The 17,431-nt window shown below is 46.0% G+C and overlaps 1 protein-coding gene across 1 annotated transcript in view; it reads right to left on the bottom strand.

Annotated features, from left to right (window-relative positions):
* The window catches only part of DNAH9 (dynein axonemal heavy chain 9), a 405,383-nt gene that overhangs the window by 55,685 nt on the left and 332,267 nt on the right, over nt 1-17,431 (bottom strand). Inside the window, exons 61-62 of the mRNA XM_065563307.1 lie at nt 17,200-17,348; nt 8,988-9,115 (exon numbers count right to left, since the gene is read on the bottom strand). Of these exons, the coding sequence (XP_065419379.1) occupies nt 8,988-9,115; nt 17,200-17,348 (277 nt within the window). The remainder of the gene's footprint in view (nt 1-8,987; nt 9,116-17,199; nt 17,349-17,431) is intronic.

The raw sequence follows: 17,431 nt of genomic DNA, 5'->3' as shown, positions 1-17,431 counted from the left end.
ATCTGAGCTCCTTCCAAACATGTATGGCTTTATCTTCACAACCTCCTCTCAAATATGGAAGCATTATGGGGCGTATGTGTAGTTCAAATATTCCTTTCCAATGCCTATTACTTTGTATTTATCAACATTGAATTTCATGTGTCATCATGTTGTCCAGTCCCCTGATTGGCTGGGTGCTTTTGAAGTTCCTCACCGTCCTACCTAGCCTCTACCACACTTCACCATTGCTGTGCTCTTAGAAAGAGTTAATTCCATGTGCACATTTTTCAGGGATTTCTAGGAGCAGGGAACTGGGGATGGCAAGTAAAGGATGCACGGCGTACTGGAGAGTCATCTGTTTTAAAACCAGAAAGGACCCCTGTGATCAGCTTCTCTGGCCTGCACAACACAGGCCAGAGGATTTCACCCAGTGATTCTTGCAGCAGAGGCAATGTTAATGGCTCTTTCCTAGTGATGAGATGGTGACACATTAGTTATTATTATTAATTATTCCCTGTATTATGGTAGTGCCTAGAGACCTCAACTGAGACCGAGGCTTCATTGTGCTAAGAGCTGTACAAATATATGCTGAGAGATGGTCCCTGTCTGGAAAAGCTTATAGTCTTAGTAGACAAGAGAGATACGACGTGGGGGAAAGAGAGACAACAGAGCGATAGTCTGAAAGTGCTGTTCCATGATCTCTGTTGTCAGTTTTGGGGGTGGGGCATTGTTTATTTACATTGTATTTAATTGTAGATGTTCAATGTGTTCTAGGGCAAGAGTGGGAGAGAAAGGAAGACAGGAAAAGATTGGCTAAAGGAAGAGAGGTAAGGGGATTGGGGATGAATGAAAGGGAAGAGGGTGATAGGCATGAGAGTAGCCAGAGAGATACTGAAGTGAACTGAAAGGCAGGGGTTAGAGTTGGGTTTGAAATCAGCAGGGACTCAACAGAGGGGGAACAATATTCAGAGTATAAGCTAGCGAGCTGTCTGATGAGTCTGAAGGTCCCTGATGAAACTGCTTCTGCAACTAAGTGGCAGCTTGAGTCTCTGGCTCTCTCCATCCTCAAGGATTTTTTTTTCTTTCCTTGATCCCACATGTCTTGAGTGGGGAGATGGTCCTGCCTTGCAGAGTTCTGGGCCTAAGGGGTGTTAGAGGTAGTCCTACAGAGCTTCATCTTTCCTGTTTCCCCCACCCTAGTGCTGCAGCACCTACCACAGCCCAGAGTTCAGATCTGGAACTGAATCCAAATCCAAACCTCCAAGGAGTTTGAGGCTGCTGGGGTTTGGGGTTCCAGTTTGGTTCTTTATGCAAATAGGGAGAATGGCAAAGTCCCTATCTCGATCTGACCCTCCCCAGAATTCGGGGCTGAGTGCTCTGGTTTGACTCAGTTGTGACAGTGCTATGGGGCACAGCTTACATTGCAGGCCAGTGCTGACAATCTGACCAGTAACTAAGTCTCTCTGAGTACTGCTAAGCAGTCAGATGAGGAGAGGCAGGGAAGGCAAACAGGCATCTGGAGTCTTTCTCCCTCCAACCCTCCCCCCCCCAGCCTTGGTCCAAAGGCATAACTAAAGGGGTCCTCTCCCAATTTGTAGCACTGGAGAAGCTGAAGGGGCAAGCCGGAGACACGGATTGGATGTGGTGGGGGTGACACCACCTCTACTCTTTTCAGCTTCACCCAGTGACAAGAAGGTGCTGGGGACATGAGCTGATCAGCACTGCCATTGCTTTGCTGGGGCTCTCCTGAAAGAGAACGATCTCTTCTTTATTGATGGAGAGGTATACCGGACATTATTGGCCAATACATGTGCGCCCTCAGGGGAGTGTATCCCACAGTCCTGCTACACTCTGCTGCAATGTAAACACCACGTGCTGAGAGAGGCCCCAATCAGTCTCTGGGGTAGAAGCATACGGCATACACCACGCGTGGTTTACACTGCTTGTGGAACACACACTGAAAAGGGCCCAGAGTGTGTAACATGTAATAAGAAGTGCTCTGCAACCTTTCAATTTGCATACAGCTTTGGTCTAGGAACTCATTGTTATTTAATTTAATACATGACCCTATCTCAGTGAAGCAACAGTGTATGAAAATGGAAAGACACTCAAGAATTAAATTAACTTGATCACAAAGTGAGGGAAATGGCATTTTGGCTAATGGATGGGGACTGTGGTTAAATTGGGAATCACTAGCATTTGAACTCTTCCTGGCATCAAATTGTCAGGATCTGCTAATGGCAGATGCTAATGCAGGGAGTTTATTTCTCTGGGATGAGGCTGGTGAACATCGTTTGCTGATTGTGATGGCTACTTTCCTAGCCTGAGGTTCAGAAGTAGGAGCAGTGAGTTTAACCCAAAGATCAAATGTGGCCCACAGCTTCATAAAATTCAGCTCCTGGGTGTTCCTGTCCTGCAATAGGAGGCTCTCTGCTTCCGGAGAGTCTTCTTGTGCAGGGAAGACCCTCGGGAGGCCAAGATAGCCACCTGTATAGCTGCTTTGCACTAGTGGGAATTGAAAAAAGCTGCTTTAAAGAAGCTGAAGGTGTGGCTCCTCTTTGCCTCAGAGGCTGGGTTTGTCTGGAGACAGATCCACAATGGAAGTTTGTATAGAGGGAGCCCCTTGCCCCAGAGGGACTGTGTTAGTGAGGGGCTAAAGATAGTGCTGTGCATATACCACTGTGCTGCAGAATGGATCCAGAACGAGTCAGCTTTGGAAAAGGCAGGTGGGAAGAAAGAGGAGAGCTGGAGAGACAGGCTGCCCAAAGCAATGCTCTTGATGTATATATTTTACCTCAACATGGTCTAGTGTTTCTATTTGCTCTCTCTCGAGTCCATAATTATTACTATTCTTCTGTGGTAGCGGCCACTATGTAACAGATGCTTCCCAAACAGACAGAGATCAGGATAGGGGGAATCACAACAGGCAAATCTGATAGAATTTAGACAGGAATCCGTTTTGTAATAAGAACCCCACAGGCCTTGAATGCAGAGCCTGCAGTGTGGCAATAGGACTGTTCTCTCTCACCCTTTTCTCCCCATTGCCCAGGGCAATGTGACAGACAGTTAGTCATCTAGGGAAGGCCTTCAGGAATACAGCCATTGACAGATACTGGGACAACTTCCTTTCAAGCCCAGCCAAGGAAAACAGCTGGAGGTAGAAGGGCCTGTTGGATCACCCAGTCTATTTCCCAGGGGCCAGCACAGGACTACTACCTTCTCTAGGGTTACCGCCGGTCCAGTCTCAAATGATGGATTGACCATTAGGTCTAGATCCATTTAAAAATTAAATGTCACCTCTTCACACGTGCGCAGAGAAATGGAGATGAGGGAGAATGCTGGAAAGATGCTCTCAGTGTGACTTCGGTGATAGATTATGTGGACTCCTCTGTGTGTATAACTCAAATGGACCAGAGCCATCCATTTCCCCTATTTCTGTGCCCTAGCGTGCTGATTTGGGGGCACTGCTTGTACAACCTAGGAGTTCTGGTTGATATTATGAAATTATTCTGAAGTTGTTATCATGAAATTGCTACATCACGGAAAGCATTATGTATGCAGCACTGTGGACAGGACCTGCAGCAGGTACACACCTGATTGAGGACAATGAGGAGTGCTTAGGTTTAATGTCTCTGCTTTGACCACACAATTATTATGCTAACGATAACTGCACACTAAGAGCAATCAGTTTTACCCTACCTCTCAGAAGGGAGCAGTGGAAAACACAGAACAAAGAAAGTCAGGCGCTGGTAGGGGATATAGAAGGAGCTTGGGGTGTGACACACAGAATGTCTGGACAGGAGTAAGGAAGAGCATGGACCAAGGTCAGAGCGGACAAGCTGAGGGGAGAAAACTCCATGTTTCAGCATACATGTTTCAGCTTTGCAGCCAAAGGACCTGGATGACCCCAAAGGATCCTGACCCCAGTCCAAACAATGCTCTGGCATGATGGGGAAACTGAGGCAGAGAAATGTATGCAGGGTTTACTATTTTGTCTGATCTGTATTCTTATTGTGATTTACCTGTTAAGCGAAAGAGCGAATAAGGTGTTAGACTGTGCAAAGTGCATCTGTGTGTTATCTGCTTCAGAACTGCCATCTCACCCTCTGAGATGGTTAAACTATAACCCAGAAGGCTCTCACCTTTGGTGGCATTCTGGAAGAGGGTGTCCTTAAGGCTACTGGGGTGTCTTGAGAGTCAGCACTGGTCCTGGGGGGCTCAAGCAAGTGGGCTGAGGAGTCCATTGCCATGAAGGGGTAGCAGACTATAAGTCACTGCCCAGGAAATGGGCTGGAAAGGCCTAGGGAGGAAACATTGCTGCAGCCTGCTGAGAACCAAGGGAGCTTAAAACACGCAGGGACACAGCAGCTGAGTCCCCTCACAGCAGTCTAAAAGGTTAATGCAGTCCTAGGATGCATTGGACAAGGTATTTCCAGCAAAATCAGGGAAGTGTTAGTACCATCACACAAGGTACAGTACTGATGAGACCTTATCTGGAATACAGAAGGGGGACAGGCACACACACATGTTTAAGAAAGATGAATTCAAACTGGAACAGGTGCAGATAAGGGCTACTAGGATGATCCAAGGAGAAGACTGACAAGAGCCTGGCTTGTTTAGCCTAACCAAAAGAAGGCTGAGGGGAGATATGACTGTTCTCTGTAAAAACATCAGAGAGAGAAATACCAGGGAGGGAGAGGAGTTATTTAAGTTAAGTGCCAATATGGACACAAGAACAAATGGCTGTAAACTGGCCATCAACAAGTTTAGACTTCAAATTAGATGCGGGTTTCTAACCATCAGAGGAGTGAAGTTCTGGAGCAGCCTTCCAAGGGCAGTAGTGGGGGCAAAAAAACTAACTGGCTTCAAGACTGAGCTTGGTAAGTTTATGGAGGGGATGGTATGATGGGACTGTCTATGATGGCATGTAGCCGATCTGCGACTGGTAGCAGCAAATATGCCCCAACAGCCTTTGATTGGACACTAGATGGGGAGGTCTCTGAGTTACTACAGCGAATTCTTTCTCACGTGTCTGCCTGGTGAGTCTTGCCCACACGCTGAGGGTCTAACTGATCGCCATATTTGGGGTCAGGAAGGAATTTTCTCCTCAGTCAGATTGGCAGAAACCCTGGGGGATTTTTGCCTTCCTCTGCAGCGTGGGGCCCAGGTCACTTGCAGGTTTAAACTGGTGTAAATAGTGTATTCTCTGTAACTTGAAGTCTTTACATCATGATTTGAGGACTTCAGTAACTGAGGCAGAGGTTCGGGGTCTATTACAGGAGTGGGAGGGTGAGGTTCTGTGGCCTGAAGTGTGCAGGAGGTCAGTCTAGATGATCATGCTGGTCCCTTCCGGCACTAGAGTCTATGAGTCTAGTGAGTGGCCAACGGGGGCAATTCAGCTGCAACCTGTGATGCCTCATGATGATTAATTTTGTATTTTCTCTGTCAGGGCTGCACTGAGAATCCAGCCCTGGACAGACTCCTGGGAGGGGGACAGGCACACACCCTTCATAGGCACAGCTGAGATGTGGGACAGGCACAGAGCTTGCATAGGCACAGCTGAGATGTGGGACGCACAGATCCTGCAAAGACACAGCTGAGATGGGAGAGGCAGGGAGTTCAGCTGCATGAGTCTCCCTTCCCCCGGGCAGCTGCAGCAGCCCCTGCTGCAGGGTTCGCCTGCCGGCAGGAGGCTGGAATGTCTTGGCTTCACTGCTGCACACTGTGAAATCCATGTTTTCTCACATCAGATGTTCACAATGTTGTGGCCACTGGGTCCTTAGCACCCATTTTAGGGAGCTCCATGACCAAGGACAAGCTATACAAATGCTCAGTCCAGCTGAAAGCCCACCCCATCTCACCCTCTCTGGCCAGGCCTGTTTGGAGTGAGAGCCTGACTCCCATCATTAGTGTGCCTCTGCCATTAGTCTGGGGGGAACGTGCTGCCTTCCCTGAATACTGATTAGTTCTGAGTCCTATAAAGCAGCCAGTGTTCATCTCCCCCAACTCTGAGAAATGTAGCCTGTGTACATAAACAAATGGGAGGTGCGTATTACTTGCTGTCCAAGCTCATTATTTTCTTACAAGATGTCAGGAGCCCCCACTGAAAAGGGCTGAATAGCCGATGAAATTGATTTCTACATGGATCTACAGTGAAGCTTGAGAACAGGATGCGCAGTTTGACTTTAATCAGGGCAGGAGGCACAGGTGACATATGGGAATTCTGAAAAGGAAAATTGTCTCATTAAGGGCCGCTACAGATCTTCACAAAACAGGAAATGACAGAACTTGCTTTTCCCCCGTGCACAGGACTCCAAAGAATATTTTAAATTCGTGTTTGCTTCTTTCAGGTTCCTGGGCATCTGTAGAGACACATCAGAGGTGGGGAGGAATCTAGTATTCATATTTGTGTTTATTTAAAGCTATCTGGGCGGGGGGAGGGGGCTGGGTTGTCACGGAGAGACAAAGCAGACAGGTTGTATACTCAAAAGAAATGCAATAATAGCAGCTTCACACCCTTCTCCTATCTCAGCTTGTTAATACTTTCTCAGAGAAGGAAAGAATGTTAAAATGAGACGTCTGATTGCAAGATCTAGCTATGGAACCGCCGGGGCCACAAATGGAAATTAGTAACTCATATATAGCTAAGTTAGAGCCGATCGGGACATTTGTGTCAGAAAATGCTGATTCATCAAACCTGAAACTACTTGGGTGAAGGGCCAGTCTGATGAATTTCTTGTTTTAATATTTTTTGAAAATGACATTTTGAAATGGTCAAATGTTGCATTTCCACATTTTTAAATTAAAAACTCTGTTTTTCCCTCTATTGTCTCTTTGGCATCCCATGTCACCACAGTCAGACTAAGCCCATACACAACCAATCCAGCCAACCCACAGCCAGCTGAGACAGAAGGGTGCTCTTAGAATAGGTGGTGGCTGCTGTATCTCACACACTGCTAGATGATAACTGGAAGTAAACAGGAAGCTTTTTAACGGTACAAGTTAGGAGGCTTAATCCCACCAAAAAAAGAAGAACAGGAGGACTTGTGGCACCTTAGAGACTAACAAATTTATTAGAGCATAAGCTTTCGTGGACTACAGCCCACTTCTTCGGATGCATATAGAATGGAACATATATTGAGGAGATATATATACACACAGACAGAGAGCATAAACAGGTGGGAGTTGTCTTACCACCTCTGAGAGGCCAATTAATTAAGAGAAAACAAACTTTTGAAGTGATAATCAAGCTAGCTCAGTACAGACAGTTAGATAACAAGTGTGAGAATACTTACAAGGGGGGAGAGATTCAATGTTTGTAATGGCTCAGCCATTCCCAGTCTTTATTCAAACCGGAGTTGATTGTGTCTAGTTTGCATATCAATTCTAGCTCAGCAGTTTCTCGTTGGAGTCTGTTTTTGAAGTTTTTCTGTTGTAATATAGCCACCCGCAGGTCTGTCACTGAATGACCAGACAGGTTAAAGTGTTCTCCCACTGGTTTTTGAGTATTTTGATTCCTGATGTCAGATTTGTGTCCATTAATTCTTTTGCGTAGAGACTGTCCGGTTTGGCCAATGTACATGGCAGAGGGGCATTGCTGGCACATGATGGCATATATCACATTGGTAGATGTGCAGGTCTGTGTGTATATATATCTCCTCAATATATGTTCCATTCTATATGCATCCGAAGAAGTGGGCTGTAGTCCACGAAAGCTTATGCTCTAATAAATTTGTTAGTCTCTAAGGTGCCACAAGTCCTCCTGTTCTTCTTTTTGCGGATACAGACTAACACGGCTGCTACTCTGAAATTAATCCCACCAGAAACTGGTGGGTATGTGCACAACTGGACCAGGATGTAGGTAGTCAGGCCTAGTGGTCAGAACAGGCGTAAAGTCTAGTGGGTGGAGCAGGAATCCAGCTTAGGGAATGAAGCTGAAGATCAGCATGAAAGTCAACTGCCAGTTACCAGAGCCAGGGGTCAAGCCAGAGTCACACCCAAGAATTGCAGCTGAGGGTCAGAGCCTGGGTCAGGTACCAAATGCCAGAGCCAAAGTTCAAGCAAGAGTCAGGGTCAGAAGTTGGAGGCCGGAGTCAGAGCTGAGGATCAGCTGGTCACTGAGAATTGGAGGTGAGGCATAATGGTAGGAGGAGAGGCAAGATTCAAGCACAGCAAGGAGCAAGGTGGGAACAGGAGCGAAGGCAGGCATGAGGCAGGAATCAGGAGTGGAGCAGGAATCAGGAACAGGGCTGGGTGCAGGAGGCAGGCATAAGCAGGATCCAATGCAGCCACAACAGGAAATCACCTTGTTACTTGGACAAACTTTCTGTTCCTTCTTCTGGCTTAAATAGCATGGTTGGACCAATCGGTGAAGCCGGGCGATCCTCCAATCAGAGCTCCCGTGGGTGGCACTTTGGCTGGGGCTACAGTCCTAGTAGCTTCTCAGCCCACTCCATTTAAGTAGCCATTGGATGGAGGCCAGGATGTGGCAGCTATCTAGGGGCTCACAGGCCAGGGCTCAAGACCTGGGACATCACAGTATGTACTTGGCATGGTTAAGCCATGCCTCTGCTGCTGCCGCCATCTGCACACAGAGCAGATAAAGCATGGGCAGACGCAGCACAAACTTCCCGCAAAGGAATCCCCACAGATGTGCCTCTGGCCTGGAGAGGCTACTCCATGACAGCAAAGGGACTTGAACCTTCATGCCCATTTCACTGTTAGCCTTGCTGCTGAAACTGCCAACACTGCAAGCTGAAGGTGTGGCTGATAGCATGTGGGCATCATGTTCCCACAGGCCCCCCCTCATCTGCCATCTGATGGAAATTTGCAGTGCTGTAGCCATAGTTCGAAAGCTTGTCTCTCTCACCAACAGAAGTTGGTCCATAAAAGCTATTACCTCACCCACCTTGTCTCTCTATTCAATGGAATTCACTTCCAGTGTTCCTATTTATTTGGTCAGTTTTGTAACAATTGACTCAGAGGTGTTATTTTTAAAGTTACCTTACCTGAAGGATAACCCAGTGACCCTCCTTTGCAGCCATGTCTAGAGCTTGCTCTGCTACTACCTCTTGACCTTGTCCAAGGGAAACATTGTGGAAATTCTTGTTGTTAAATGTGTAACCAAGTTTCTTCCCTATAAGGAGAAAGGAAAACTTTCAGCACTCTTTACCAGAACAGCTCATGCAGCATTGCTGATCTCAAACAGTAACAACAAGGCAGAGCTCATGCTTATCAAAACTCCTTCACAAAACAGCTACCACATTTCTTATAATTATTATCTTATTTCTAACGCACTCTTTGCCTAGGCATTGAAAACAGCATTGGCTGCTTCTTAATTATTTCCAATTGCAGCACGACATCAACACAGAGGTACAGGGCCACAAAGTGCCTTTGTTTAAAGAACATTATTCCCCCATAACCTTGTGTGGAGATGCATTTTTAAATTATATGAAATTAAAGTAATTTCCAGCTGATTAAACAGGCTTTAAACCAGATGTCATTCAGTGGTGAAATTTATCCTGCCAATCCACACCATAGTTAGCAAGGTATTTAGAAATATATTCATTCTGGAAAAGGAAACTGGGATGCCTTTAAATATTGGAAATGGTTGGTTGAAATCTGTTCTGGTGCCTTGTGCCCTTAGGTCATTTCCTTCTCTAGTTCCCTCATAACAGCCAGTCCTTCCGGGGCAGTGCTCAGGAGGAAGGACTCCTGTTCTCTACTGGCTGTGTCCTGTACCACTCCCCCATCTCAAGAGGATAGAAATATATTTCCTAAAGGAGCGCTAGCCACTAAATCCCACAGCAGTTTGCGTTCAATATCAATATGGCTTAGATCAAACCAAAGAACTAACTACTGGCAATTACAGAAGAGAAAACAGAATGCATCACAGTGGACTCCTGACATGGAGGAGACATAACATCCCTTCGAACTCCACTACCCTCACACTGAAGAATCGTATTGTTTACTTTGTCCCTCACATGATAGAAATCCCATTAGGCTTCCCAGCAGCCAAAGCTGGGTCTCTGTTTCTACCCAAACTGTCAGAGCTGGCTGTGGGAGTGATTCTCGCTGACTGTGGTGCAAAGTTTACAACATCTGTGACACAGATGGCAATTTCCTGCAGTATCTTTGGGAGAGCTCACTGTGTTAAGTTTATGTATCATTGTGGGTCAAAGATTGTATGTAATCCCATGGTGGAGGGTGACCACAGCTCCTCCAGGAACTAAGCATCATGGGAGGTGATTAGGCAGATTGGATTTAGATCTTAGATCTTAGATCCAGACTTAGAACAACGTTTCCTCAGCTCTCGTCCCCTGGTGCCCCTCCTCTACTTGCGCTACATTGATGACATCTTCATCATATGGACCCACAGAAAGGAGGCCCTTGAAGAATTCCACCTGGACTTCAACAATTTCCACCCCACCATCAACCTCAGCCTGGACCAGTCCACACAAGAGATCCACTTCCTGGACACTACAGTGCAAATAAGTGATGGTCACATAAACACCACCCTATACCGGAAACCTACTGACCGCTATACGTACCTACATGCCTCCAGCTTCCATCCAAGACACATCACACGATCCATTGTCTACAGCCCAAGCCCTAAGATACAACCGAATTTGCTCCAACCCCTCAGACAGAGACAAACACCTACAAGATCTTTATCAAGCATTTGTAAAACTACAATATCCACCTGGGGAAGTGAGGAAACAGATTGACAGAGCAAGACGGGTACCCAGAAATCACCTACTACAGGACAGGCCCAACAAGGACAATAACAGAACACCACTGGCCATCACATACAGCCCCCAGCTAAAACCTCTCCAGCGCATTATCCACAATCTACAACCTATCCTGGAAAATGATCCCTCACTCTCACAGATCTTGGGAGGCAGGCCAGTCCTCGCTTACAGACAACCCCCCAACCTGAAGCAAATACGCACCAGCAACTACACACCACACCACAGAAACACCAACCCAGGAACCAATCCCTGTAGCAAACCTCGTTGCCTACTCTGTCCCCATATCTACTCTGGCAACACCATCAGAGGACCCAACCACATTAGCCACACCATCAAGGGCTCATTCACCTGCACATCCACTAATGTTATATATGCCATCATGTGCCAGCAATGCCCCTCTGCCATGTACATTGGCCAAACCGGACAGTCCCTCCGCAAAAGAATAAATGGACACAAATCGGACATCAGGAATGGTAACATACATAAGCCAATAAGTGAACACTTCAATCTCCCTGGTCATTCTATTACAGATTTAAAAGTTACTATCATTGAACAAAAAAACTTCAGAAACAGACTTCAAAGAGAAACAGCAGAACTAAAATTCATTTGCAAATTTAACACCATTAATCTGGGCTTGAATAGGGACTGGGAGTGGTTGGCTCATTACAGAAGCAGCTTTTCCTCTCCTGGAATTGACACCTCCTCATCCATTATTGGGAGTGGACTACATCCACCCTGATTGAATTGGCCCTGTCACCACTGGTTCTCCACTTGCAAAGTAACTCCCTGCTCTCTATGTGTCAGTATATAATGCCTGCATCTGTAACTTTCACTCTATGCATCCGAAGAAGTGAGGTTTTTACTCACAAAAGCTTATGCCCAAATAAATCTGTTAGTCTTTAAGGTGCCACCAGACTCCTTGTTGTTTTTCTCCTCCTAATGGAAACAACCCACCAGACCCCGAATATTGGCTAAGTGCTTGGGTCAAAAGGGGTAGCACTATAATCTTCACCCTCTGGGCAGACTTTAAAATGTGCTTGCTAGGACATATCTGAAACATGAGAATGTGTAAATGGACATTTGCACATGTAAATCAGACAACTGTGAACATAAGTACCTATTTGCATATACACTTTCCTGTTTTGCATATGAAAATTTTGGCACCATTATTTAATAATGTGACATTAAGCCTGGCATTTTCAAAGGGTCCTTGGGCAGGTGCCCAACTCCCATTGAGTGCCCATGCCCAACTCCTCTTCATTTTAATGACACATTTCTTTGAACTTTTTTTGTTTTTTGAAGGAAAAAAATATGGAAACTAGAAAACCAAAAGTTTTTGGCAATCAAGATTTCAACAAGCATGAAATGTTTCTTGAGAAAAATGTCAGTTTCATTGAAAGCCACTTATTGTCCAAAAAATGTTTGGAAGAAAATTTTCAACCAGCTCTCTCCAAAATGTTATACTTGTAAACCAGGGTCTGAAGGAGCTCTCACCTGGCATCCAATGATGAACTTGGGGGAAAAGATATCAGGCACAGACCATATTTGCATAGACACACCTACTCTGCCTAGATGATCAGCAGACAGATCTGCTTTGCCAATCAATTTTTGCTGTTTTGGGTTAAAATTTACTTGAGGCTTGGATGCCAGGGTAATGAAATATTATACTTATTACACGACTAAAGGGCAGCAGAACTGTATTTAATATGCCCTGAGGAGTCGCCATAATGTAAACCTCACTAGTTAAGCAGGTGCTAGTAAAGCCAAATATAAGTGAAAGGTAAAGGAAAGGGGTGAGGACAGATGTCCTTACTTGGTGGTGTAGATGTCTCTGTTTGAAGGGTCTTGTATGTGATTTGATCTCCACCCCCTCAAGTTTTTAAAACAGGGCTGACTGGACTCAGCTGAGTCCTTGTTCCTTCTCAGTGATCACTAGAACTGAAATCACTGATGAACAGGTCTAAGGAGCTGAACCATAGACTTGGTGTAGTGACAATATTGCAGTGAAAGACAACACAGAAGATGCAGCAGCAGTGTAGTTCCCCAGTACCTGGAGCAATCACTGAAAGCTGAACTCACCAATGACTGGGTTAACTACTGCAAACTCAGAACATGGCTTCACAGCTAAAGGTGGCAACAGAAGAGGCAACCCTGGTGATACTGGCAACAAAAAGCAGTGACAGCGACAAGGTAGGAGGCATCACTCAAACCCTCCATCCCCCTCAGAGGCTGAACCCACCCAAACGCATTCCGGGAATTTACTGACCTCAGATATCAAACGTGAATGGGATGTAGCAGAGAGAAAAGAAGAGGGGCATGTTAAAGGGACATTCGTCTGTTGGACTTTCACATCACAAGGTGGGAAACTGAGGCAAAGGACATGGCCCAAGATACTGTGGCACAGGTGTTTTACTTTGCATACTTTTGAATCGTGGCAGCGTTTCCCCAAATTATTGCTGTGTTCCCTCTACCCTTAATAAAAGTTGTGGGGGAGGGGTTGTTATACACAGACTCAGTGCTTACCAGTAAGGAAGTATTGCCTCTTAGAGGCCCAGGGGTGGTGTGTAGTTTACCCACATATTTGTGTGGAAGCTCAAGCTGGTTCTGTTTTGTAATTTTAAGAACACCCCTAGGTACGGGACCCAGACTTTGTTGTGCCAACACCACCCGGCAGAAGGGTTACATACGAATATCTCAGAGACAATCTCTGCTTTAAAGACTCTCAGTCTGAGCAGGCAACAAAGGCACAGCTGCAGATGTAGCTAAAGCAGGTACTGGTGCACTGGGGGGGAAGGAAGGTAAAACTTGGCCCTATTGGGGCCATCCCTCCTTCCAGCACCAGCTAGACCTAGAGTTGTGTAGGGACATCTCCCTCCCCCACCACGTGACCTTGGAGAAAAAACCAACAGAAGAGCCAGATAGAGACTGGAGCAGGCAGGGCTGCTGCAGAAACAGCTGAAGACAGGCTCAATTTTTAACAGATTTGATTAGCTTTTCTCTGTCCAGTGCTGATTGGCTGTTTGCGCCAATCATCCCTCACAGTTTCTTCACATCAGCCTTCCTCCACACCTGGCCCTCTTACCCTCTGCTCCCCACCCATCCCCTTCCCTTGGATGTCCCAGTGCCCTTTCCTTTCCTTTCAAGTCAGCTCAGCTGGTGTAAACACATACACATACACACACGAAAAAAATCATGGCACCAACATGATGTTTGTCACCATCACATTGTTCGCTCTGCTGGTGTTTGCTATCTCATCACCCACTCTGTGTCCATCTGGTCTATGGAGACAGTTCGCTGTGGGCAAGGACCATCTACTGCTTTGTGTCTATGTCGCTGTAGCACAATGGAGCCGTGTTCTCCGCTGGTCCTTTGGTGCTACCACAATAAATAGGATTAATAATCATAAGTAACATCATTACCTCCACTTTACAGGTGGGGAGCTCAGGCACAGACAGCCTGGGCAATTTGCCCAGCATCACTCACAGAGTCTGCAGTAGAGAAAGGAACTGAGCCCCACCTCCTGAGCCACAGGCCAGTCCCATAACCACAATGCCAGCCTTTCTTTCCAGCAGGCTTTAGAATCTTCCAGCTCAGACAGAAGAGGAGAATGTGCACTCGGGATCCTCTGTCTAGGGAACTGGGAAAGCATCTGGACTTAGAGTTAGAAACTTGTTGCAGTGTCTGAATAGAGAGTGGTGGGACTAGGACAGGACTCAGGAAAGGAGGGCACCTGGAAGGAGCTCTCTTCCATTTGCAAATATCTAACCTGAATTTCAGAGAGACTTTAGTCTGCAGTGAAAGCTCATGGAGGACACACAAAATATTAAATAGAGAGTTTGAACCAAAGTCCCAGTGGGCCAGGTTCAAGACTGGTGTAACTGCATGGAAATAATGGCTTTGTTTTGTTTCATTTTTTCCATGCATAAACTTTGATGGCTGACGAAATCCAGGTTCTCAATTACATGAGTCCTTTGCAATTCCAATTAAACCACTCATGTCGTAGGTCACAGTGCCTGACTCCCAGTGCAAGAACAGAACATAATGAAGACAATTTCACCTGCAGAACTATAAAAGTACAGCAGCAATTTCTCATTTTCCAGCTACTGCCTTATCTTTTGAGGAAAATCATATAAAGGACAGGGCTCTCTTTGGGGTTCTGGCAAGCTCCACTTTCATGTAATTCAGTATTAATGGGACTTGATGACAGGAAAGGAATGGAATAAAATGTACAGAAATCTGTAGGGCATGTAAGCGCAGACTCCTGGTCGCCATGCAATACACCATGGATAGGTCTACACTTGGAGCTGGGGATGTAATTTCTACCTTGAAGAGACATACCCATGCTAGCTCTGATTGGGCTAGTGTGCTAAAAATAGAAGTGATACCATTGAGGCATGAGCAGAATGAGCAGTGGTTGCAGCACCATGGCTACACCTCTATTCTTAGCACACAAGCTCTGATGGAGGTAGTATGGGTATGTCTCCTGGAGCTGGGAATCACACCCCCAGCTCAAAGTGCAGACATGCCCAGAGGGCCTTTTCCTCTTCCAGTGCAATGAGAGCAGAGGCCCATCATGTGCCTCGTGCTGCATTCCAGGCAGCCATTTTCTTTCTGCATCTTATTAACATTCTTGACAGACATTTATTTGACTTTAGTGCTGGTGAGAGGGGCTGGGCAGACAGCCCTGGAAACTGAACTCTCTCTCTTCATACACAAAAAAGATGCATCGCAGACCGAAGCAGAGGGAGCCCACTCCCTGCACACGAGTCTTAGCACTGGCACTAAGGGACCACCTCTACGGAGATTGAACTAGCCTATTTCACTGTCTTTGTGGTGCCTGGATTTTCTGCTGAGGCTATCAGCTGTGTTGGTGTTTGGTGTGGACAGTGACCCACTAAGGATGGAATGGAAACACATTGGCTTTGAGCATACAGACCACTGAATAACTGATGGGTTTTCTGAATATTCCACCTCCCACTCTTAGGAGCCAAAGCCCCCCTGAACTGGTGAGGCCTGAAGTCAGGGTTAGAGAAGGGGAAAGCATATTGGATGAACATGACTGGGCTCCTGAGAAGAGCTGGAGCAGTGGCCTATGAACAAAGGATGTAGCCATATTTACAAGACGGGGGGACTCTATCCTGGGAAGCAGTGAATCTGAAAGAGATTTGGGTTCATGGTGGATAATCAGCTGAACATGAGCTTCCATGTGATGCTGTGGCCAAAAGGGCTAATGTGATCCTGGGATGCATAAACAGAGGAACCACAAGTAAGAGCAGAGAGGCTCTTTTAGCTCTGTATTTGGCACTGGTGTGACCACTGCTGGAATCCTGTGTCCAGTTCAACTGCCCACAATTCAGAATGTTGATAAATCGGAGAGGGTTCAGAGATGAGCCATGAGAATGATTAAAGGATTAGAAAACCTGCCTTATCGTGACAGACTCAAAGAACTCAATCTATTTTGCTTAACAAAGAGAAGGTTAAGGGATGACTTAATCACAGACTATAATTACTTACATGGGGAACAAGTAATTAACCATTGGAACAATTCACCAAGGGTTGTGGTAAATTCCCCATCACTGACCATTTTAAAATCAAGATTGGACGTTTTTCTAAAATCTCTGCTCTAGGAATTTTTTCGGGATCGGTCTCTGGCCTGTGTTATACAGGAGGTCAGATTAGATGATCACAGTGGTCCCTTCTGGCCTTGGAATCTATGGATCTGTGAGATGCAGTGCGACAAAAGGAGCCTCTTTGCCAATGGCAGTCAAGAAGGGACTGGCTACAATGATCTGGGGATGCCAGGAAAGGTCCTGCAGGGAGCTGGGCTCAGGCTCTACCTCATTATCACTCTCTTCAAGGGGAAAGAAACCGTAAGGGTTAGGGGTGTTCCTGAAGCTCACACTATGGATCTTAGCCCTTGAATGAGAATCCTGCATAGCTAGCAGCTTTGACAGACAATGTATTGACAATAGCAGTTCAGTATGTTCCTGAAAGCAGTGCTTTACAAATGCAGCACCCTTCTAGAAACCCCTTCTGCTTTGTGGTCAGCAGATCGCACTGGCCAAGGTGCTAGCACAGCAGAGGGAGAGAAAGGTCAAATACTGGAAATTCTGCTAGTCTTTTGGGGAAAATGTTATAGGAAAGTGGTTGCTATTTGTAGCTAGCTGATAGCATACTAAAAACCTCTGATGTGGGTTATAAGTTGTATGAGAGACAAACTCAGAAACTACAGCAGTGTGAACAATGTTGGTATTCTAGGCAATACACGGAAGAGAGAAGCTTAACTTAAGCTTTAGGTGAAAATTCACAAAACTCTGTAAAGCACACTCTGGGCATTATCTATTTTTAACAGGTTGCTCTATTATCTATGAGGAGCCAAGAGCAAACCCAGGAGATTCATGCCAGGATAATGACATAGAAGATAACAAACCATGATGCTGTGGATTGTTCAGAGACTTGATTTATTTACCTTGTTTCTCCACATCCTTCAGAGGGTCGACCCCTGGGGACAGGATAAAGAACATTGGGGTTGCGGGTCCTGACTCCTCAAATGATGTTGCAAAATCCAGAGATCTTCCCACCACGTATTTACTTCCCAGCTTTTCTTCAACAAAATCTCTGCCAGAAAAACATTGCAAGACTGTTAATATTCAGAAAAGCCAGAAATATCCAGGGCAGACAGTATATTCCTAAGCTGATGC

The sequence above is a fragment of the Chrysemys picta genome, chromosome 12, assembly GCF_011386835.1.
Source record: "Chrysemys picta bellii isolate R12L10 chromosome 12, ASM1138683v2, whole genome shotgun sequence".
Taxonomy (NCBI): Eukaryota; Metazoa; Chordata; order Testudines; family Emydidae; genus Chrysemys; species Chrysemys picta.
The sequence above is the reverse complement of the archived record's forward strand: the minus strand, read 5'-3'. Positions and strand labels throughout refer to the sequence as shown.